Source organism: Corylus avellana, chromosome ca9, assembly GCF_901000735.1.
Source record: "Corylus avellana chromosome ca9, CavTom2PMs-1.0".
Lineage (NCBI taxonomy): Eukaryota > Viridiplantae > Streptophyta > Magnoliopsida > Fagales > Betulaceae > Corylus > Corylus avellana.
This window is the reverse complement of record NC_081549.1, coordinates 14,010,940-14,034,999: the sequence shown is the minus strand read 5'-3', so window position 1 is coordinate 14,034,999 and position 24,060 is coordinate 14,010,940. Positions and strand designations below refer to the sequence as shown.

The following is a 24,060-nucleotide window of genomic DNA, read 5'->3' as shown; positions in this document are numbered from 1 at the left end:
TTGGAATGGAAGGCCTGCAAGTTAGAATGCATCTTTTTTGATGTTTTGACACTTTTTTTGGTATTGTATAAACTAGTGAATGTGGATTTAATTTCATTGTAAATGATACCCGACATTTACAATATTGTAGATATTTGTAGAAGATGCCTCACTTTTTGTGTAAAGGTGAATTGTGATTGGATTTGTTTGAATGTTTGGAGAATTACGTGGCAAGGGGAAGTTATATAAATGTGATATCCAAGAAGTTAAGAAGCAAAATTCTGCATTTTTTCTCTATTGGCTGAGGAGTGCTTGTAATTGGACGCCGTGAGTGTGCTGGTTGATTATGATTATTAAGTACAAATTTTTTGCAGACTTCAATTCTTCTTTGATTCTGTTCATATTAGTTTATTTGACACTTGATAATATTTCAAAAAGATGTTGAGGATTAGACTGGTAAGTTAGGGTTGACTCATGTGCCTGGTTTTTTGAGATTTTATACAGATTTCATATTAATGTAATCCATTAGCTCACCAACTAGTCGGAGGAATCTAATGAGATTGTGTACAAAATGTATAGTCTATCTGGGATTTATGAGGTTGCTGACTTGCTATAGCATTTCCAATTTCCTCCATTTATTCTCACCTTGTTACATCCAATTACAATTGCTGTAACGTTAATTCCAATTTCCTCCATTGCACATATTTTGGCCGCCTCACAATGCTAATGCACATATGCTGAAGTTATATGCAGAATTTTGCTTCTCAATCAATCAAGGCAACATACATGAACTTTAATTGAAGTACATTCACTCTCCAAATTGTTGATAAATGTAATTGTTGGTTAATTTATAACACGATGAATAAGTTCATCTTAACATTAGCTAACTACTACTATATTGATTGTAACCACTAACATAAAATAGTATCATCAAAATAAAAAATTAAAAAAAAAAAAAAAACCTAAAGCAGCCTGATACATCTTCTCCTTAGACTAGTACAACTTTACTCTAGTTTGATACAACTCTTAACTTCAACTGAAATTGGACAGATTGATTCTCCATTTTAGTACGCATTCTATCTCCTGTGTCGTGTAGTCGTTTCATTTCAGCACGCATTCTTTTTTCGTAAGTGTCCATTTCTACCAAAGTTTTTTTTTCTATCCAGGAGGTCCTTACATAAGCAAGAATTCCACAATAACATAGCAAACGCCCATTGGATGCATTGCTATTTGTAACCTACACAAAAGATACAAGCTAAGGTGAAAATCATGTAGAACAAAATACAAAGGTGTATATAGATGTACCAAAGGAATTTGTTTCCATTCCATCTGTTAGACAACCAATCAAAAAAAAGGGCAAATCATTTTTTCCTTTCTATTAAATTCAAATTTAAAAACCCACCACTTATCTTAATCACCACAATTCATACAATCTGGTGTTGACATGGTTTTGACCACTATGGTGTTAGGTCTTTAATAATCTCCAATACATTTTATCTTCACCTCTACTAGAAGGGAATTTAGAATACATGTCAAAAAATATGCTCACAATTTCCAATTTCCAATTTCCAATCTTGAAAACCAAGAATAAGATGAGGATACAAGATGAGGATTCCAACATCACATTCCCTCGATCATTGGGCTACCTAAGTATAAAGCAACTGAAGCATCATTGTCCAAAGCCAAGAAAAAAAAAAGTTCAGGAAAAAGATCTTTCGTAAAAGTATCACCATACCATAAATCATGCTAAAAACAAGCCAGCGAATGTTAAATTTAACATGGTTTACTCCAACCAGCAAATCATTAATTTTATTGTTGGGGGCGTTCGAAGGAAAGGTGGCTTTGTAAGAGATATTGGCACGTTTCTTTGCCAGGGCATCACCCAATACAGAAATTCCACCCCTGCCATAATCATCATCTACAAAGATGGCAATCACCTCCCTCCAATTACAATATTCAACCAAATTAGCTATTACATACATTTGGAAATAATCACTATGTGTAGCGCAGACAAAATATGGGTATTGCAGTGTAGAAAGAGTCAAAATGAAAAACATAAGAACCCCCAAAAACCTAAAGAATCAAAATGAAAAACCTCGGTTGAACACAAAACATAACCCACAAAAATACAATGATGCAAAAATCACTAAGCAAAACCTAGATGAGAGAACCATAAAACCTAAAGAATCAAAATTAAAAAAAAAAAAAAGACCTCTGGTGTGGGCGTTGTTCGATGGGTGGAGGCAAGCAAACCGCATGAGGTTGAGATGGCTGGCGTTTGGCGGAAATTGGTGGTGGTCGGAGGCACTGCTTGGTCATGGCCCGCGCTGCTGGGTGGAAGAGGGTGGAGGGAAGAGTTTTGGGGGTTTGGTAGAAACAGACAAACTTGTGATACACACAAGGTATTTGTGCTCATAACAAGACCCAAACCCAAATCAAAGATCTCTCTGCAGGAAGTACACTCGTTCAACTCAAAAATGAAAAAATACCTCCTAAAACTAGAGCTGGTGACTTGCCGGTTTTTTTGGATGGTGGGCGATGGTGGGCGACACCGGTCGTTGTGGCGGGTGGAGGTCTGCCGGATTTTCGAGCTGGTGACGTTCAGTGGTTTTGGATGGTCGGCTTAACCAGTGGTGGCATGGGTGGCTTTCAGTGGCGGCAGTGCTTGGAGGTTGGTAGCGGCGGAAGATGAGGGGAGGGAGGGAGCAGCGTGGGAGAGGAAGAGAGAGAAACGTTTTGGGGGATTTGGGAGAAGAAATGAAAATTTGAAATCTTAACCTGAACGTGTGATTGTTTTTTTTTTTAATAAAGTGGATAACTATGGTTGAGTTAACCATGCCAGCTCAGAAAGGTGCGAACAGATTGCTGATAGAATGCTCTTCCGTAGCATTACTCGTTTTATATTGTACTAGGGAGTTTTAAAAGTATTTTTACTATTTAAAAAAAGTAAGCTAAATAAAAAGCTGGCCTATTTAATACAAAAAAATATTTATTTATTTATTTATTTTTGACTTTTTCACTTTAAAAATAGTCAAAATGTATTTTTTAAAAAACTTAAAAATGAATTTCTTTTTTTCTCTAAACTTTTTTTTTTTTTTAACTTAAAAACTATATTTTTACCACAATTCCAAACATGTTGGAAGTCCATCAACATGAACTATGAATAAATGGCGCGAATTGCAGGTGTTTCTTTAAGTTTAACTGAGCCATAATGTGATTCAGTCCCAACAAAATATCAATAAGAATTAAAATAATTTACACAAATCAAACATTCAAATTTTCATTACAAAATTTTAACTTATTTTAAAATGTGACTGTTAAAGAAAAAAAAGAAAAAAGAAAAAGAAAAAGAAAAAGAAAGAACGAAAGAAAGAAGGTCATCGTTCAAATCACATTTATTTTACTGTCAGGTGCATTATTCCCCCGCTGGTCACGTGACACAGACGACGTACAGTCACGCTCGCTTTGCCTTACAGTACTCTGAAATTTCTTAACTGAAAATTGAGACGCACGTTAATAATTGGAGCTCTCTGTAATGGAAATGCTAAAACCCTAACCCTAAACCCCTCACAAACCCTAACCAATATCAAAAGATTTCTACGATCGCCATGAACCAACACCACCGCAACCACGATGACGCAATGAACGTCGACGAAGGCCAATCCGAGAAGGCCCAAACCCTACATGCCCTGACTACAGGCTCTCTAGCTTCGTCGGTGTCTAACCTCTCCGGTTCCTCCCGCGGCTTACCCTCCGGTAAGGACTTCCACTTCTTCAACAACTTCGATGAGTTCAAGGCCCCGATCCAAGAAATCTCCAAGAAATCGCAGTCGATGCTTGAGGCGATAGGCTCCTCGACGGCGGGTGTTTGGGGGGGCAAAGAAATGGCATTCCCTGCCCATGGCGACATTGATGACGCGCACGACTGGCTGGTGAACGTGAACGACGAACTATTGGAGCGGTTCCACGTTTCGGCCGATGAGTTCCAGAGGGTTAGAAAGAAGGAAGAAGAGACCGGCCAGGCCATAACGGACGCGGATGACGGGTTTCAGTTGGTGTACGGGAAGAAGAAGAAAGGGGTGAGACATGGCTCGGCGAGCCATGGCTCGCCGGAGGCAAGTGTGGTGACGGGGGTGAAGGTTGCGATCAAGGATAAGAAGACAACGGGGCCGAAGCAGAAGGTGCCGTTTCATATTCCATCCATACGGAAGCCGCAGGACGAGTTCAATATTCTTGTGAATAATTCGAACCAGCAATTTGAGCACGTTTGGTTGCAGACGAGTGAGGATGGGCTGAGGTTTATTCATCCCCTGGTTAGTGGTTTCTAATTTTGATTTTGTGGAATTTGATCAATAACTGTTGGGTGTAGTTCGTAAATTATTGCGTATGGGAATCCACTAAAGATGTTCTTTTGATTAGGATGGTGGATGAAATGAGTGATTGTGTTGGGGTACTTTGGTATATGAGAGGCAATTCATGGTTTCGCTTATGTGATATGCTGTAATGGTTTGCATTGCGACAAGGTTTCATTCTTGAAACCGTGGTGTTGATAAGTTGATTGCCAATAAAATTGGATGGTGAAGTAAAGTTTCACAAATGTAGGGGTGACTTGCATCTAGGATTTCTTTTTACATAACTTAAAAATAAATTGGGCAAATTGTTCTTGAATTAGGAGACAGCCTATGATCTTGATCTTTCAAACCTTTGGTACCTTTTTTTTTTCTCTTTTATATCTTAATTTTGGGATTTAGTAATTAAAAACCAGAATACTATCTTAAGTTTGAGTTTTAGTAAATTTATTTTTTGGAAAAACTTCACTTACCACCTTTGATCTTTCATCATTTTTGCAATTATACTTTTAAACTTTAAAAAGTGTCAAAATTGAGGTTATCATCTTTAAGAAGTTTGCAATGTCAACCCTCCCGTCAAACGGTTTGATGAGTGAAATTCCCCAAACCCCCACCCAATACAGCCCAAGAGGCTCATTAGAACACCACCCGCCCACAAATTGCCAAATGTAGAGTCCACCATAACTCTCCACTATGCCTCTCTCTCATGCACATAGTGCCAAAACCATTTTTTCAAAAGAGCACGATTGAACTTCAACAAGTTCTTACCCCCCCAACCCTTCATTAGAGATCGGAGAACATACCCTGGGCCAACTTATCAAGTGAAATTTGAACTCTTCACCTAGTCTGCCCCATAAAGAAATCTCGATGAAGCTTCTATATGCGGTTGGCAGCACCTGCAAGGTGAGGGACGAAGGACATGAAATATGTAGGCAAATTGGATGGTGTGCTTTTTTATAGGGGTAAACTACCACTCTTAGATGCATACACATAAAGGATATAATGATTCAAAACTGCATTAAATAATTATTCTTGTCACCTTGTTTGTTTTTTGGTCTTTCTACATGGATTTCGTTTTGTTGGGTCATGGGTTTGATAAGCATGATTAGGCTATATGTCCTAATTGACGCATTACTAAGATGGACAGAAATTTCCTCCAAACCGGTATGGAGGAAATATCCTTCAACCTATGTAAAATAGTGCCAAATGTCTATAAATATTTAAAAGGCACATTAAATTCTTAACCTCATTAATAGTAGTTTACTAAATTAGACTAAATTTAATGTGTCTTTTAAATATTTAAAGACACTTGGCACCATTTTACATGGGTTGGAGGATATTTCCTTCATATTGGTTTGGAGAAAATTTCTGTCTTTACTAAATAGTGTGTTTTAAGGAACATGCTTTTTTGACATATATGCATGTTGATTATATGAGAATAATAGTTAAGTGATTGAAAAAAAAAAAAAAAAAAATAGTTAAGTGATTGAAATGATTATTTCCTATTAACTTAAACTTTTGGCATAAGTATTAGAGGAGGTGGTTTGAGTTAAAAAACCTGACTCCACTCTACTCTAAATTCTACATGTTAGGCTCCCCTCATTGAGGAGTCTGGCCCATATTCAGAGGAGTGTTAGGATTGTTGTTAAGTAATTAAATGCAGTGTTTTCCATGAGCTTAAGGTTTGGTTTGTTTTTGTTTGTTTTTTGTTTTTTTTTGTTTTTTTTTTTCTTGATAAGTAATTTAATGGAATTAAATTACGTATATAAAAAAAAGTGGATTGGCAATTATGTTTTATCTTTCAGTTTCATTTAACTTCAGTTATTTAGATTTTCTAATCTTTTATTTTATTGTTTCCGTGTATAATCTATTCGTAATATTGGCAAAATTAGAAATATTGTGCTGTTAATATGGTTTCTCATTCACACAGGAGAAGCTTTTGGTTTTGGATTTTGTTGATAAAGATATTGGGAATGTGGATCCTATAAAACCTCCCTCGATAGAGTCAACCCCATTCAAGCTTGTGGAGGAAGTGAAAGATCTGAAAGAGTTGGCTGCTAAATTGCGTGGTGTAAATGAATTTGCGGTAAATTTGACTACGAGATTTGTGTTATGTCGACAAGTGGTAGCTGACATGCTTATTTGTGCTTTTAAAGATATTTGGTCGTTTTTGCTAGACTTGAATTAAATCTTTTGATTTCAGTGTTGAATAGAAAGTTTCTCATGTGCAATAACAATCATTCACAAAAGATTAGAACTTGAAGTGTTTACTTCTATAATTCTATTACCAAGGCATAGAGTGCAAAATGAGTCGTTTCCCGAGTCAATCTCAGTTTTATGTATGTTGAACTGGTAAACTCACGGAACCCCATATACACCTATATTTGCAAATCGGGAGTCCTCATAGTTGGCTGTGTGCAACTACTAAAATAGCCTTTGACGTAAATTTTTCTTTCATAATATCATGAAGGCAAGAATTTGGATTGCATTGCGACAATCTTGTTTGTGCAAAGTTGACAAGTGGATTCAGTTAGGCTGAAGATTTTATGTAGTATAGAACTGCACTCTAAACTTCTGGTGAACTAGATTTTGACATGTTGCACTTGTTTATACGTAAAAATGGCTGAGTCTTAGTTACAGTGCTTATGTACTTTTGCAATTGGTATCAATTGGCAAACCAGTTATCTTATCTAAAATTTCAAACTAATTTTTATGAGCTTTGAATCTAACTCTGCTCGCTTCAGTACTGCTAATTGCTTGTCTCAATTACTTCTCCATTTTTTCCCTCCTGGAACTAGTGTCACTTCAAAATTAATGTGAGGCTGATATTGTACTGAGCAATTTCTAAAGTTGACCTTTTTAATGTTCTTGTTGAAATTTCTCCATTAGTTCTGATTGCAGGGATTTTTTTTTTATCAATATGTTTTTCAGCTTTTGGAACTGTTGTTATAGTTTTCTTTTTGCCAATCTTTCTTTCAATATCTGTGCGTTGTCTACCCCTGAACTTAATCAAATTTTGCTAGGTTGATTTGGAACATAATCAATATCGATCTTTTCAAGGATTAACTTGCTTGATGCAAATATCTACTAGAACTGAAGATTTTGTTGTGGATACTCTAAAGCTTCGAATTCATATTGGACCATACCTAAGGGAAGTTTTTAAGGACCCTACCAAGAGAAAGGTTGATCTCTTGCATGCCTGCTTTTTTTGGTTTTGTTTCATATTTACTTCATTGTGTGATAATATATGTTATTAATTAGGTTATGCATGGAGCAGATCGAGATATTGTATGGCTTCAGCGGGACTTTGGCATTTATGTTTGCAATTTGTTTGACACTGGCCAGGTTTGCCTGAGTTTTTGGATGCTTGTTTTTTTTTTCCTCCTTAAAAGGGGTTATCTTTTATACTTCCTATGTATGGGGGTGGCGCCCGCTTTGATAGAGATTGAATTTTTTATTGGAAAAAAAAAATTCTGTAGGTAAATATTTTATATTACCATTGTTAAATTTATCAGTACATTTACCCAGCAGAAGCTGATATTCCCAAGTAGTTTTGCTCTACATGTACAACATTGGTTGTAAGATCATACCAAATTTTATGCAATGCACTTTTTGTGCCTCAAGATAAATCTATCAGCAATGAATTAAGTGATGGGTTTGGTTATGGGTTTTGGGTGTTCAAGAACGATTATGTAACTTCTTTTGCTTTATTTGGAGAAAACAATTTAACTTTTCACTCTACTCTTTTAGGTAGAAATACTTGAATTCTTTTACTTGCTATTTCATGGAGTTGGAGGGATGGAGTGTCAGTTTCTTCTCTTTGGAAGGAACATACACGTTTACTTGGGTTCTCTCTTTGTTTCCAAGGATGTTGGATTTGATATAGTAATAGAACCAATGGCCAAGTCATATATATATATAAAGAAAGTATGACCATATGACCAACTGATAATAATGGAGAAGCTTTCCTTGTTGGAATATCCGCCTTTTCTCTATAGAGGCTTATGAATCTACCCACTTTTATTCACATATTTGCATATCTACATAGTGTAAAACAACCACAACAATTTTTCCTTGCTTGTTTCTTGACACATAGCAGTGTGAAAATAAAATTACATTATTTGAAAATTGATTGAATAGAGAATTTTGTGTTCTGGGGGATGGTTTAGGCCATCTTATTGATATAACCAACCCCAAATCTATATCTTTCACTTTTCAAGATAACCGACTGATGTATAGAGTTTTTTAGGATCTTGATAAATCTTTTTCATGTGAGCATTTGTGGCCAATGGTCTTGCAATTCCAAATTTTGATGTTCAATAGAGTTGATGTGTGTGCTCCATACAGAGTTCTCCAGCGTGGAGTTCATTGAATGGTGTGTTATTTGCTCATTATAAAATTTTAACAAGATGGCCTATTCCACTATTGGTTTGTTAATGTGAGTGTGGAGTTCATCTAGAGAAGGTTGGTGTTCTAAAAGTGGTAGCAGGGTCCTTTGGACTGGGAGTGTGGAAATATATTAGGAGGGGTTACATCATACAATCCATAAAAGCAATAGTTCCTAGAACTCTGATCGACGTCTTCTTTATTCTGTAATCATAGACAAACTATTACATTTCCGTTTACATTTATAGATGTCTAATGCCCAACCCTAATGGACTTTGACTCTTTGAACTTCAACTATTGAAGTGCAAACCAAAATAACTCGTGAAATCTTTCAGTAAAACCCAATACCATTAAGTTAAAATACAAAATAAGGCCCTACCAGACTTGAACTAAATTGTAGCTCCCAAGTATACTCCATACCATCTAGCATGTGCCAAAAGTTTGAGCCTTCGAAGCATCTTTTCCACGCCTTTTGTAAACTCTATAAGAGTGCCGTACTTGGCTTCATCAGTTTGACGTTGAAATAATTGATGGATGACAATATACCAATTTAGCACTCAAACGTTAGATGTGTGCATTCTTTGTATTTGTGGCTGCTAGTAGAAGACAAATTGCCAGTGTGTTTTGGCTCCCATCTTAGATGGACATGGTAAATCCCAAAGATTTTGTATTTGGTTCAAAACTATATTTTAATCTTTCTTCCACATGATAAGAAGGTTGGATTGGAGATAGTCTTGATATTATGACTTATTTAAATGGAAAGATTTAAGATGAGATATTTCTGTTTGGGCCTCTGCTAATGTGTTTGTTGTCATTGGCCTGTATATTTTTAGTATTGTAGTGGAGCAACGCTGATTACATTTATTTATTTTTGTTTATTGTTATGCATGTATCTATTGGTTCTTGAATACACAAACTCATTCTAACTTGTTCATAAGGGGAGAGGAAGTGCTATTTCAGGTAGAGTTCATTGGCATACGGTTCCGATTCTTGTTTTATTATGTTGATACCCATGGGTTTGATTTGCAACTTACATTAAAACATACCTTCACGTGTTTACCAAAGTTTATGAGAATTTATATTGTTCCTTCTAAAGAAGATTAGGTAGTTGTCTTTTCACTTAATTGGTAATAGTAGGCTGAACAAAGGGGTAGCCTTTCCATATTTGCCAATGGGTCCTGCTTATTAAAAGGGAAGAGGTGCCACTTGGTTATTAGGTCCAATGGTAAATGAGAAAGTTGTTCTTTCTATAAAGATACTTGGCACAATTCTTTAGGTTGCTTTTCAATCCTCCTTTCCCTTCACCTCAAAATGCCCCCTTCCTCTTTTGCAATGTATTCATGACTGTTTTATGTTTTTTCTTATACTTTAAAGCGAATGTGCATTTTCTTTCTAATCTTCAGGCCTCAAAGGTGTTAAAACTAGAGAGAAATAGCTTGGAGTTTCTTTTGCATCACTTTTGTGGAGTTACCGCTAACAAAGAGTACGTCTTTTTAGTTAATTTCCCTATTCCCTTTATCGGTTGCAGGTTATGGTTTGACTTATTCTTCTTCCATAAACTGTAAGGTTGACCAGTCAACTCCTTGCAGATACCAGAATGCAGATTGGAGATTACGCCCTCTTCCTGAGGAGATGCTCAGGTACAGTTGAAATTAGTAGTTGTCACATGTATTTCTTGCTTGCAATTCTTCTCATTGTTGCCCTTTTTTTTTGGGGGGGTAATTCTAATTTCATTTATTCTTTTTTCCCTTAACAATAGATTTAATAATTCAGTAACCAAAAGGTGAACTAGTACTTCTGGCGGGTTCAGCTCCTCTCTGTTACATGCATTTAGTTGCACCCACTAATCATCACTTGGCATATGAGATCACATCCATAGGTAGTTTGAATAGGGAAATATGTAAGCCGCGGGTAACTTTATGAGGAGTACATCAATTTATAAATCTCACTCCTGAAACTGAGACAGTCCTCACTTTAGATTGTATAAAGTCACAGAAAGAGGATGTTACCATAGAAGTAATGCGCAATATCAGTGAAATCTGTTTGGGAGGTAGTTTCAATTGATTGCAGCTGAACTCATTGGAGGATTTGCACCAGAGAGTACTCTAAATATGCAACTATGAAAAAAGTACTGACTTCCAGTAGCATCATAAATCAATTTTTGTTTATTCAGTTTGAATGTTTTATAAGTGGGTGTCAGTTTTAATTTATGTTTAAGGTGTTGCATGCTCATTATTGCTTGTTTACTTTTTCTCACTAATGATGGAGGTTATTTAAGTTCCATCATCTAATTATGTTTCTTTTGATTACAGATATGCCAGAGAAGATACACACTATTTATTGCATATGTATGATTTAATGAGAATCAAGTTGTTTTCAATGCCCAAGGAATCTGAAAATTTTGATGCTCCTCTAGTTGAGGTATAATCCTCATGCACCATTAGTATCTTCTAGATATTTTGTGGAATTATACGAGTATGTGCCCCTTTATGATGTTTATATTGTTTGTGCATTAATGTGACAAACTTCAGAAGCCTTTGTCTTTTGATAATTTATTTTAGTTTCTACTTATGGTTTCATATTGCATGAGTTTAATTTTATCTGGTCTGAAGTGCTCATCATTCCCGTTGTATTTAAAGTGCTTTGTACACTAGGAGCGTATATCAACTGCCTACTGCTTGATGCATTGTGAATTGGGGGTGCTTTTTGTAGTTAAAAACTGTTTAATCCCTGAGACATATATATATAAGCTATGAAACTGTATAGTTCTTGCTTCTACTGGTCATCGATGTGGACCCCGCAACATAGATCTTGAAATTGATGAAATTGCGAAGGTGCACACATATCAACATAAATCAACCTTTAGTAGCTGCATCAAGAGCTGACGGGTCAATGTGCATAACTTGGACATTTGACTGTTCTCAGTTCTTGATGATAGTACAATTTTGAATTTGTTGCAATGGTTTTGGATGGATGAATTTCATTTATTATAAGAGATTCTAGTGTGGCGATTCAGTGTACATTATGGGATATCCACCAAAAGTCCAGAATTTTTTTGCTTTTGTTGAGTTATTCTATATCATTTCACCTATCAAAAAAAGAAGTTATTCTATATATTTTCATCTTGATATTTACATGAAGCAATGGTCACTTCTCATAATAAATTTTTCTATTTTGAAAGTTGAGTTTTGGCTCCAGCCATAGGTAGGGGTGTCAACCCGGTCCGGTTTCCCGGTTTTTGGCCAAAACTGGGAACTGTAACCGGGGTACCCCGGTTCTCGGTTTTGAGAAACCGTTACCGGCCAGTTCCAGTTTTACTCGGTCCGGTAACCGGTTTTTTAAGAAAATTGTTTTTTGGGCTTATTTTAGGTATTGGGCCTAAAATAAGCCCATTTTTTTTTTTCATAAGTTGGCTCATTTTTTTAAAAAATCTATTAGTCTTTTTATCTAAATTAAAGGAGTTTTGTTGTGATTGTTCCAAATAATTATTACAACAATAAATATATATGTATATAAATATTCAAACAATATATTTCTTTGTTTTCTATTTTTCCTACTCTCCAAATTGACTGTCTAAAAATTTCAACTTAGCATAATAATATATATATATATATTAATATATAAATATAATAATATATAAATATTATTAAATAAAATGGAAACCCGGTTTCCGGTTTCCCGGTAATAACCGGGTACCGGAACCGGGGTACCCGGTTTTTGGATTTTTCAAACTGGAACCGGGTCCCCGGTTTCCTGTTTCCCGGTTCCAGTTCTGGTTCCAGTTTTCCGGTAATTTTTGACACCCCTAGCCATAGGGGTAATCTATTTATCTCTTCTTTCCCTGATATATTTATATCTTTCTTGTAATTTCATTGCAGGATCCACCAATCTCCTTCTCTGTAGGTTTCTGTCATCTTTTAAATGTTTGACTCAAATAAGAATTTCAGTGCATTAGAGTTTGATGTGGCCTTTAAGAGCAATCCTGAATTTTGTTTTTTAAACTAATTAAAATTCATTATAATGAAAAATGGTGCACCCAAGCATACATGAAGTATATAAGAAAAATACCTAACTAAAAAAAGAAAACAGATAAAAAAAGTCATGAAAACTAAAAATATGAAAACAATCATAGGCAACAATCTAGTGGTATAGGGTGTTGAAGAAGACCTTTAATTTCACCATCGTCCTCTCATTGAAGGAATAATTTGTGGTGTGGGGACGAGTGCTCAAAGCAACTTTTCCGAAGTTGTTTAATATTGTGCGTTGTGAGGAGATGTGGGTGGCAGACCGTATGTAGTTCATTAATGGAAATCTTTAGTGGGATATATCTTTCACCAGACTAGTATAGGATTGGGAGGTGGACTTGGTCACTTTTTTTTTCAATCTTTTGTATTCCATCAGATTGAGACAAGGTGATGAGGATCATTTAGTGCATCAGATGAGCCTTAAATGTCTCACTTAGTTTAGTAGTACATGAATAACACTACATTTTTTTCCCATCTGGAATAAAGTCCGAACTAAATTGTGTATTCTATTTTATAATATTTAGAATTTAATGAATTGATGTTAGTTGTTTCCTAACATGCACGGACTAACATAAAATTGTATGTACAATTATTGGACAATTGTCCAAATCATGAACTTTGCCTTTATAAAGATTCTGACCAGCAAGGTATGAAAGTCTGGGTGTTTTAGGTCCTTAGTGGGATCTCTGGAGACAGTTGGGTTTGTTGGGAGCCATTTGGTTGCATGGGATTTGTGGCTTTGGGTGAGTGTGGGCGTGGGTGCGTATGTGCATGCAACTTGCCGCCTGACTGCCTTCTCCCTTGCGTTTGGGGATTTTTAGGAACTTTGTGGACCAGTCTTTCACTTGCAATTGTAACTGCTAACATTGTGAAGGTTGCTTATGCTTTGGGCCAACAGCAAGAACAAGTTTTAATGTGAAATTGTTCAAATTTCTTACCCATTTGAAATCATATGAACACATATTCCAATTCTATTAGTTGCTAATCCTGCAAATTTGAGGACAATTTTTCTTTCCTACCAAGTAAGATATGTAAATGTGTGGTTTGATAAAGAGCTTGAGGAAAGTGGCGTTATCATTGTCTTTCTTGTGTTATGCTTGTGTAAATTTCTATAACTTTACTATGTTCACTTAAGTGTCTTATTGCTGACAGGTCTACAAGCGCAGTTATGATGTATGCATGCAGCTGTACGAAAAAGAGCTTTTGACTGAAAATTCGTATCTATATATATATGGGTCAGTTTCTTAGTTTAAAATTCCATTTAATTACATGAACTTTCTATTAATGTATAGCGATTTAGGTTGAATTTTCTTTGAGTTTGCAGATGGCCGTCAGTCCACTCTTTGTTTGGCTCTTTGACATCTTTCTTTTATTACCTTTAGATTTTGAATTGTAATTTATCTTTTCATGCGGTAATCTCATTTGTATACTTCTTACCTACTTGGGTTATGACCCTTTTTGGCAAACCTGCACGTATTACTTAAAAAAGAAAAACCTAGTAGTTATGCTTGTTTTTTTGCTCTTTCCCCGCCTCTTCCAAAAAAAAGCCCTATTTCACAATACTTTTTCTTTTGGCAGGGTCTAGTTCTCTCTTAACAAGAAGTTATCAGTAAACATTTATTTTTTCTTTTGATGCAGGTTGCAGGCTGCTGCTCTCGATGCTCAGCAGCTAGCTGTTGTTGCGGTAAGTCGCTTCTCATTTTCCTGTGCTTTCTCTTTTATTATTGAGATTAATAGTGCATCAGGGAGATTTATTACAGAAGATCTTTTATTTGCGTATACAATAATATGATTGTTAGAAATGTAGAAGCCTTGGAATTTACCAATCATCATACAAGTCTGTCACAAATACATAGATGATTTATATTATAGATGAACTATTTTCATTCATAGTGATCAACTGACTTATCAAAAAAATTCAGTGATCAACTGATAATCTGCAGTTGCTTTCTACAATGTAATGGGGTTTAGTTATCTGGTTTCTCTCTTACGTTCATACTCAAATGAGTTGCAGGGGCTTTGTGAGTGGCGAGATGTTGTTGCTCGTGCAGAGGATGAGAGTACTGGTTATGTATTGCCAAACAAAGTTGTTCTTGAAATTGGTATTGGGAAACTGGAGCAAATATTAATCAGCTTTAATTAATTAAATTTTGTTTTCAAATAGTGTATCCATATGTTATACCTGTTTGAATAATTTTATTTTCTGTTGTCAAAGCCAAGCACAAGCCTGACTCTACTAGCAAGCTACGTCGACTGGTAAAGTCAAAGCACCCTTATGTTGAGCGCAATCTTGCTTCTGTTGTTAGCATCATTAGGCATTCTCTGCAAAATGCTGCTGCATTTGAAGCTGTTGCTGAACATCTGAAGGTGGGCCACATTGAAATGGTAAGGCCCATGTGGGGTTTGATGATAGAGTGAAAATTGAAATTGCTGCATAAATTGTGAACGATTGTTTGATCATATCATAAAGTAGTCTTAAGATGAGTCATTATCTACAAAGGTAAAGTTCATACATAGAATTTAAAAGTTGGAAAGACTAACTTGGTAGGTAAAAGCATTCAGACATAAAAAGTGAAGACTACAAAATTTGATCTGTTGGAACAGGCTTTGCAACATTAACTGATTAAAGCATTAGTATGGAGCTACAGTTCATGATGTCATCATGTCTTGTCTGTTATCTACCAAAATAAATTCAAGTCAATAATTATGAGTAGGAATTCATTGGGATCATGTGGAATCTGATATCCATAGAATGTGGCCGTGAGTTCTACAAATGTATTAGTTAAAATAGAAATTGGAAGATATTGGTTGTTATCAATTGTTATGAAAGACTTGTTTAATTTATTATCTGTGGTCTAACTCAATTTATCATGCGTCCCTGAAATTTAATCCTTAAAGGTGCACTGGTTCTGTAGGTTTGCCAATGGGAAGGGGTTCAGATAGCTTTAATGCTGCCAAGTATAATTCTCTTCGTTAGAATGTCTGATCCTCTTAGGTTGAGAAAACTTATGCATACAAAAATATTCTATGGTCATGCTCAAACAATCAATTGTAAAGCTAGTGAGTCCATAAGGCTATGCGTTGAATTGGAGCAAGTGGAGAGGATATTGAGAGGTTGACTTGGTTGACCATTTGCCATAACTGTGACTGTCCTATTTATGAAGGGGGATAAACTATGATGAGACGCTGTTCCTTCAATTTTGATTTGTTCTCTCCTGTTTTTTACATATATTGGTGAAATTACATGAAAATTTAGTACATTCAATGTGTCAAGGATTCTTATACAAGTGGTAATAAAGTGAAAATGGGTAATGCCCATGAAAATTGATATTTTGATTGGGCTGTCCCATTATAGTGGAGAAATTGTGCTCTCAGATTTTTGAACTTTTTTTACTTTCACTGCACAATGTTAACTGGTATTCTTCTAAATAGCAGTATTTTTTTCATTATTCAGGCAGCGGAAGAAAATATTGTGGTTACTGACGGATCTGAAGTCTTCTCACCTGATACTTCTACAGAAGTTGAAGCTGCAAATGCTAGAAAAGAAAGCATTGATGGTAGCAATACGATAAATGGTCATATGTCTCTGCTTTTGCCTGCTTCTTCTGTGCTGAAAGCAGAGTCTTTGGAGCTTGGATGCAGTGCCTTTAAACTTGGCAGAGATGCACGAGGAGGCTCTCATAACGAGCATTCAGATAAAAATGGTAAACTAAATATTGATTCTGATAGTCATATTTTGGAGCTCCCTAGGGGAGACCTCACTACTTCTGGGCAGAGCAGAGACACAAATGATGATACCTTGGTGTTGCATTCAGCTAAGGTTGTGTAAAGTATGATTCCTTTTTATATTTATAATGCCGATTCTTATTGGTAGTGGTTTAGCCTAGAACTGATTACCTCTTCATTTATAGGCTACTGGAGCTACTGTTCAGATGCTAAAGAAGCCTAGCCGTGCTTTTGGGGCGCTGCTGGGAAGTTCAGCCCCAAAGAGAAAGTTTAATACTGATAAAAAGGTGGGTTGTATATATACTCACCTAGCTAATGCAGCATAGTCGTTCTTCTGGTTTGCCGACCTTTTTATTTTGTGAATTTCAATTTCTAGGGTAGTTAATACTTGAACCTGGCTTGCTATATTAAATATCCCAGAAAGAGATGGGATTTTTTCTTTTTAGTGGTTTTTTTTTTTAATTTTTTTTTTGGGGGGGGGGGGAATGATTGTTGCTTACAATGTGAAATTCTCCTGTGCCTGTTTGCTGAGTGTCACTCATCCATATATTTAATTATTTAATATATTTGATGATGTATTGTGTGACATATTTGTGCAGTATTTGGTATTTCTGTCATTGGCTCCTTTCTTTCTAATTATTTAATGGCTGTAAGTTGAATTCATATGTTGTGCTTTTATGATTTTCTTGATTTCTCTTTTCCTAGTTAGGTGTTTTTCTTGTATACTTTCTGTTTACGCCTTTGCAGTTTTTAATGAATTTTCAATTACCTTATAAAAAAAAAATTTGAATTCGTATGTTGTGATTGCTGTGCGCGTCTTTGATAAATTGCTATGCTACCTGGATTTTGCGTTGTTTTTTCTTTTGAATAAAAATTATCTTTTTCCAGGAAGAGATGAAGTTGGAGCAAATCAGATCTTCAGTGAACTTTCCCTTCCACTCATTTCGGGGCACGAGTGAGCAGTCAAAACCAGTTATAGAAGTGCAAGATATGGCTGTGGAAATTTGTGATCCTCAAGGATCTGTTGCCATGCCGGCTTCCAGCTCTAAAACAGATGAAATTATATTGTTAGATGATAATTCAAAGGCAGAGGAGTCGATAGGTGGAAACTCAGAAGGTACAAATGACCAGAAGAACAATTTTGGGATGTCTGCTTTGGAGTTGGATAACAGAGATGAGGCTATGTCTCTCTCAGAACTGTCTTCGAGCTTCGAAAAATGCTTCGAATCAATTAATCAAAATGGAAAGGGCAGACAAGTTGACAAATCTCAAGAATCCGGCGTCTTGCAGGTGAAGCCATTTGATTATGAAGCAGCAAGGAAAGAGGTGAGATTTGGAGAAGATCCAGAGAAACGGTCGGCATCAGGAAGTGACAACAAAGGTTTAAAGAGGTTGGGTAATTCTGGGAATAAGAAAAAAGGTTCAGTTATAGGTGCAGTCGTCCAAAGAGAGGATGGGACAACAGAACTTCTTCCACAGGGCAGACGACGGCAAGCTTTTCCGGCGACAGGGAACCGTAGTTCAACGTTTCGCTGAGTATATGACTAGTCCTTGCATTGGTCTAAGGGTTGTATAACAGAAATGAAAACAATGTATGTTGTCTTTCCAAAGGAACCTCAAATGAATCAAATGATCTGGATGGTAGCTTGCACGAGTAGCGAAGCAGTGCCAAGCACCATTTGATTAACCAAGAAATTATTTATTCATTTATTTTCTTTTTTCTCTTTTTTCCGCCGGTTAGTTATGTGAATTTACGGGTTAGGGTTTAGAACTATTCACGCTAAGCAAATGAAGACTGATCTGTTTTCTATTGGTGGGTCTTTTATTATGCAATAAATGTAGAGTAATTTTAAAAGTCTTCTTTGTATCACTCGTGTCCCGAAAAAAAATAAGGTGACTTTTAAAATAATAATTTGATTAAAATCACACGTCCAATGATGATTTACAAAGTTATATATATATATATTTTTGGACATGTCCATACAAGGGAAGGGGGAGGGGGGATTCGAACTAGTGACCTCCGCTTCATAAGGCGTGGTACACAGTCGATTGAGTTACCTCTTGAGGATAAAGTTGCATAATTTTTGAAGGGACACAAGAGAAACTTATGGCATTACGTATAAATTTAGGTCAAGGTAACAAAGTAAAGCTATGAAATGAATTCGATTTCCCGTAGGAATAAAAAAATGAACGTTTTTAGCACATAAATGTTTGAGTTGCCATGAGGCAAGATGTTTATCTAGGGTGCCAGACATAATTTTTTTTTTTTGTAATCTTCGATGACTATTCGTAGATCTTTTCCTAAGAATATGTGAGAGTAATGTATTCGGTGAATAATGATATCTTCATATTTTTATGTAAGAAAATATTGACACCAAATAAATAAAACATTTTTATTTGAATTGTAAATAAATGAAACATTTATTAATGGAAAAACCTAATAGATGAGTGACATTGCAAAAAATTAAAAGTTTGATATACTAAATTGAGAATTTTTGAGTTAAAAAAAAAAAAAAAAATTGAGAAATTTTGAACTTTGAAGGTTATTTGCAAAAGTGATTGAAGTTCAATGGCATTAAGAGAAGTTTCCTCAATAAATTTTAGAGTAAATATATTATAAGTCTCTTAGTCAATCAGCCAAAACTAAAAAATCCTTAAGTTTTTTTTTTTTTTTTTAGACTTTTTAGACTTTTTACTCTTTTAGTTAATCGAAATGCCAAATAAATCTCCACTATTAAATTTTTGTAATGCCCGTTAGTCCCAATCAAAACGCACCGTTTTACTGTGTTAGTATAATAATTTTTTTACTACTTTAATTTAAAAATATGAAAAAAATAAAAAATAAAAAATTGAAGGGGTGGCCAGCGGTGGGGCTGCCACCACTAGCCACCCCCAATCCCTATGGGTGGCTTGTAGTCACCCCAGGGGTGGGCAAGGGGTGGTTTGCTCACCCCTAGTGGTATGGTGGTGGCTTGCGGCCACCCCTAGGGAGTATGGGTTTTTTTCCCCAAATTGCCACTAGTACAGGCAAGGTGGGTTTTTCTTGAGCTTATGAGCTTTCTATGATATGGGTCTATCTGGTTTTCTTGAATAGTTGATTTTGACAGGTTGCTCTCATTTGAGGGCTTAGAGCATCTCCAGTAGATGATGGATATTTTAGCCACTGAAAATCAACTTTTTTAGTTTAGTTACTAATTTTTTACAATGAACTCCAGTAAACTATCTATTTTATTTAAATATTATTTTTTAATCTATTTTTTTTATTATAGATAGAGGAGAGAGGGAGAGGGAGAGGAAGAGAGATGAGAGAGGAGAGAGGAGAAAGAAAGAATAAAAAATGTTTAGAAGGTGCTATAGTGAACTTTCAAATATTGTAGCAAATTTTAGAAAAATTGCTATTCTAGAAGGTTTGCTGGAGCACCAAAATTGTTAAATTTAACTTAAAAGTTAGTTTAAAAACCTTGCTGTAGATGCTCTTAGATTTGAATATCTTTGAAACCTTGCATTAGGAGCAGATTTGTTGATCCTGGAGAGGGTTTTGAGTCTCTGAATAGGGGTTTTTGAATTATAATTAGAAGAAGACGAAGAAAAAGAAGATGAACAAGAATGGTGAGAGCGAAAAAACCTAAGGCAACCTCCGAGAGCTTCAATGAACAGAGAAGAAGCCTCACTACTATTGCTATTGATGCTACTGGAAAAGGCATTGAGATCCTGCAATGGGTTTTGAGGGGAACTCTGCTTCCTCTTCCTCTTATTACTCCGTGCGGGCCATCCTAAACCACCCATGGGGTGGGCGCAAGCCACCCCTAGGTGGTTTGGGGTGGCCCGCACGCAACCCCAAACCCCCTGGAGTGCCACAAGCCACCCTAGGGGTGGGCAAACACCTTGCCCACCCCATAGGGGTTGGGGGATGGCTAGAGGTGGCAGCCCCACTGTTGGCCACCCCTTCAATTTGTTTTTTGTTTTGTTTTTATATTTAATTTTTAAATTGAATCAATAAAGAATTATTATGCTGATGTGGTAAAACAGTGGGTTTTGATTGGGACTAATGGGCGTTACAAAAATTTAACGGTAGGGATTTATTTGGCATTTCGATTTACTCAGGAAGTAAAAAGTCTAAAAAAAAAACTTATGGATTTTTTAGTTTTGGGTGGTTGACTTAGGGACTTATAATATATTTACCCTAAAATTTAAGGACATTTTGAAAAGTTAAATAAAAAAAGTCAAGTGTGATATACGTGAGTGATTTTCCGTCCATTTTAATGCCAAATACTATCGGATGAGGTTATTTGTAATGGAATATTAGTTGGAGAAGGTCAAGTAGTCGGTGTGAAATGGGTGGTAGTTTGGAGTTAAAGTATTTTTTTTTAAGAAAGAAAAAAGAAAAAAGCTTTTCTACTGTCAAATCTAATTATTTTATATGTTTATTTAATAAAGTTAAAGGTTGATAGGGACAAAAGGGTAAATTCATAAAAGTTCAAATTAAGATATGAGTTGGTATATGAAACTTCATTGAACCTAATTGAACATTCACGACATTTACTCTTACTCCTTTAAAGTTAAAAAACTTTCTATTAACTTCATTGAACTTTCAATTTTTTGTACTGTTATCTTTTTTTTTTTTTTTTTGGATGAATAAGAAATTTCATTGAGCACAAAACTAACCAATCAACAAGTCAAAACCCCATTACAAGCCTTTATAAAAGGCCACAACCAGAAAACAGCAAGAAACCTGCAACCCAGCTTACTATAAGAAACAACAAAACCCCAAAACAAGTTTTAATAGAAGACCAAAACAGATCAAAACCAGAAAACAAAACCAAACTACATCCCGGCAACTAATTAAGGAGTTCTGTAGGTAAGTTCCACATAGAACAAAGAAGAATATTCTCACGAGTTCTAGGAAATTTTCCTTTTCTAGCAATACGATTTCTAACTTCCCAAACAATATTCTTCAAAAGCCGCTCCTCTGTACATTGTTGGCCAACATGAATGATCTCATTTCTAGTAAGGCAAAGATTGTAGACAATTGATCCCAAAACCAAATGGCAGAGCAAACACTTAAGAGTTTTATGAATCCAAGTAGTGCAACCTTGCTGAACAATATCATCTCAATTCACAGAAATACTTCCCACTCTACATCTCATCATGCAGAAAAATGAACTCTTTGAGGGATTAGATTTCAGACCAGACAACTCCTCAAACTCAAGAAGAGCATTCTTAATAACCTTGATAGAGCTAAGGCTAGCTTTAGAGAAAATGAGGAGAACATCTGCAAAACATAGACGAGTGAGCTGAAGACTAACACACTTGGATGAAACTTGAAACCAAACCTGTCCCCAGTATGATCACACATAATCTTTGAAAAAACCTCCATGGCTATGACAAAAAGATAAGGAGAGAGAGGGTCACCCTGCCTCAACCCCTTTTTCCCTTCAAAATACCCAACCATAGTACCATTAAGGCACACAGAAAACTGAGAAGTAATGCACACCTTAATCCAATTAAGAAATTTTTATGGAAAACCAAAACAGTGAAGACAATACAGCAAAAACCCCCAATTAACATAATCATGAGCCTTCATCAAATCAATTTTCAAAGTACATCTAGGATGACCTTTGTCTTTATGATAATTTCTAACAATCTCTTGAACCAACATGACATTTTCAGATATGCTTCTAGAAGGAATGAAAGCAGATTGATTCATACTTTCCAGATCTCCCAAAAGAGGCAGCATTCTATTATTAGAAATGATCTTTGTAATACACTTGTAAATAACATTGCAGCAAGCAATAGGCCTAAAATCACCCATAGCAGAAGGATTAACCTTCTTAGGAACCAAAGTAAGGATGGTAGCATTCACCTCCTTCAGCAGCATACCAGAATGAAAAAAAATCCTTAATGGTAGCAACTACATCTTGTCAAACAACAGACCAAGCAGACTTGAAAAAATCTGTAGGGAAGCCATCAGGGCTAGGGGCCTTATGTAATACCCTGACAAAAACATTTGTTTTCATTAAAATATTTTCTACAAAGAATGACTAAGTAATTTATGAAAAACCCAGTTTTATAACAAAGGACCTAAGCCCACACTTATAGCCTAAAAACCCCTAAATTCATTTTGAAGCATAAGCCCAAGGTTAACCCTTTATGACCGTACGTACACTAGGGTTGCAAGACGTACGCCCTTGTCTCTAGTACCGGACATACGATGAGGGACCATCAAACGTACGCCTCTAACTTATAGTGAGGATGTACAATGGGGGACCACCGTACGTATGACACTTTTCGGCTGACCACTGGTTAATGGCTGTACGTACAATGCACCATTTGGACCGTTGAATAAACAGTACCAGACATACGCCCTAATTACTACCGGATGTCCGCTACTTTTCAGAATAGTTGGTAGTGCCCTCAACTTTTCTGGCCTATAAATACCAACCCCCACCACCCCCTTTGAAACCATCAATCCGCCCCAGGCTCTCTGGAATCACTTGTGTGAGTGTCTTGTGAGTTTTGTGATTCGGGAGAAAGAAAGAAGAAAGCTTGTATTCTTGTGTAACGCCCCCAAAATTAGCCTTGGCTAACCTGCCAGGGTTATTGGCAATTACCCCAGTTAAGCCAACTTGTGGCTAAATGAGGAATTGCCCCTCTAAGCATGAGAGTTTATGCATAGGAAGGTGATATAAATTTGAGAAAACTATCTAATCATAAAATGGACAAGCATATTCCTGAAGATTAAGACATGGAGCAATTAAGAACAATAATACACAAACTTGTTGACCGCAAGCAGGTTCTAAGCAAGGTCCATAGTGGCAGCCGGGCCACTTCTGGGTTCTAGCGGCTTAGTAAGAAAACCTCACAATTATTTAAGACATGAGTCCAGTTAAGCATAAATAAACGTGCAATTTAGTAAACATTCGAAATGAGGTGTTGTCTTCGTTAATACACCATAAAATACCATTTTGGTTTTCAAAAGTGTGGTGTACTACCGGCGGCAATCGCCTAAGTATTTTAATGCAGGAAAAATAATGCTTTTATAGGTCATAACTCTCATGTTGGTCAACTCGAGATATTACCCATTTTCAGCAGGGTTGGTGCTGTCTCGAGGGACCTGCAATACAATGCCGGTGCCCAGCCATTGTATGCTACTGTACATAACACTAGTGGCACGACCGAGTCCGACCTGAGGTGGCCCACACCACTAATGATGTTCTTCCAGAAGTGACTGCCCGTTAAGGCTATGCCGGCTACGAAACAACTATTGGATCCAAGGCCCATATAATAATACACACATTTGACCATAAAATGAAGTTTATATAGTAAGCCTATGGCCTTTATACCGCACGTACCGGTGTACCATGTTATACGATGCATCTTATTAATCAGTTGATAAAGCAGTTACCAAGTTATTATGAAAAGTAGACATGCTCATATCATACTCGTGGTCAGTCAGCTGACATATCCCACGTTTTTAAGGAAAGAGTTCGTAAGTGTTTACTTACCTCGTACGCTCGCTTGAATCCTTCGATATTGCTAAATCTTGTTCTAACACAACACGACATGTCATTATGCCCAGTTCTAGAGGGCCCTTA

General features: G+C 36.2%; 1 protein-coding gene across 1 annotated transcript; it reads left to right on the top strand.

Moving 5' to 3' along the window:
• Positions 1 to 3,468: 3,468 nt before the first annotated feature.
• On the top strand, positions 3,469 to 18,187 carry LOC132191518 (protein RRP6-like 2). Its single transcript, XM_059606584.1, has 14 exons — positions 3,469 to 4,292; positions 6,259 to 6,414; positions 7,352 to 7,510; positions 7,590 to 7,673; positions 10,118 to 10,197; positions 10,304 to 10,354; positions 11,027 to 11,135; positions 13,892 to 13,974; positions 14,378 to 14,423; positions 14,754 to 14,841; positions 14,955 to 15,124; positions 16,194 to 16,559; positions 16,651 to 16,752; positions 17,354 to 18,187. The coding sequence occupies exons 1-14, from the start codon at positions 3,588 to 3,590 to the stop codon at positions 17,999 to 18,001; spliced, it is 2,847 nt and encodes a 948-aa protein (XP_059462567.1). The 5' UTR covers positions 3,469 to 3,587; the 3' UTR covers positions 18,002 to 18,187.
• Positions 18,188 to 24,060: the final 5,873 nt, after the last annotated feature.

Bases quoted from the DNA above. Each gene is read 5' to 3' on its own strand.
- LOC132191518 (XM_059606584.1), top strand. From the start codon at position 3,588: ATGAACCAACACCACCGCAACCACGATGACGCAATGAACGTCGACGAA. The intron at 14,424-14,753 runs GTAAGTCGCTTC...AATGAGTTGCAG, and splicing joins AGCAGCTAGCTGTTGTTGCG to GGGCTTTGTGAGTGGCGAGA. The intron at 14,842-14,954 runs GTATTGGGAAAC...CTGTTGTCAAAG, and splicing joins CAAAGTTGTTCTTGAAATTG to CCAAGCACAAGCCTGACTCT.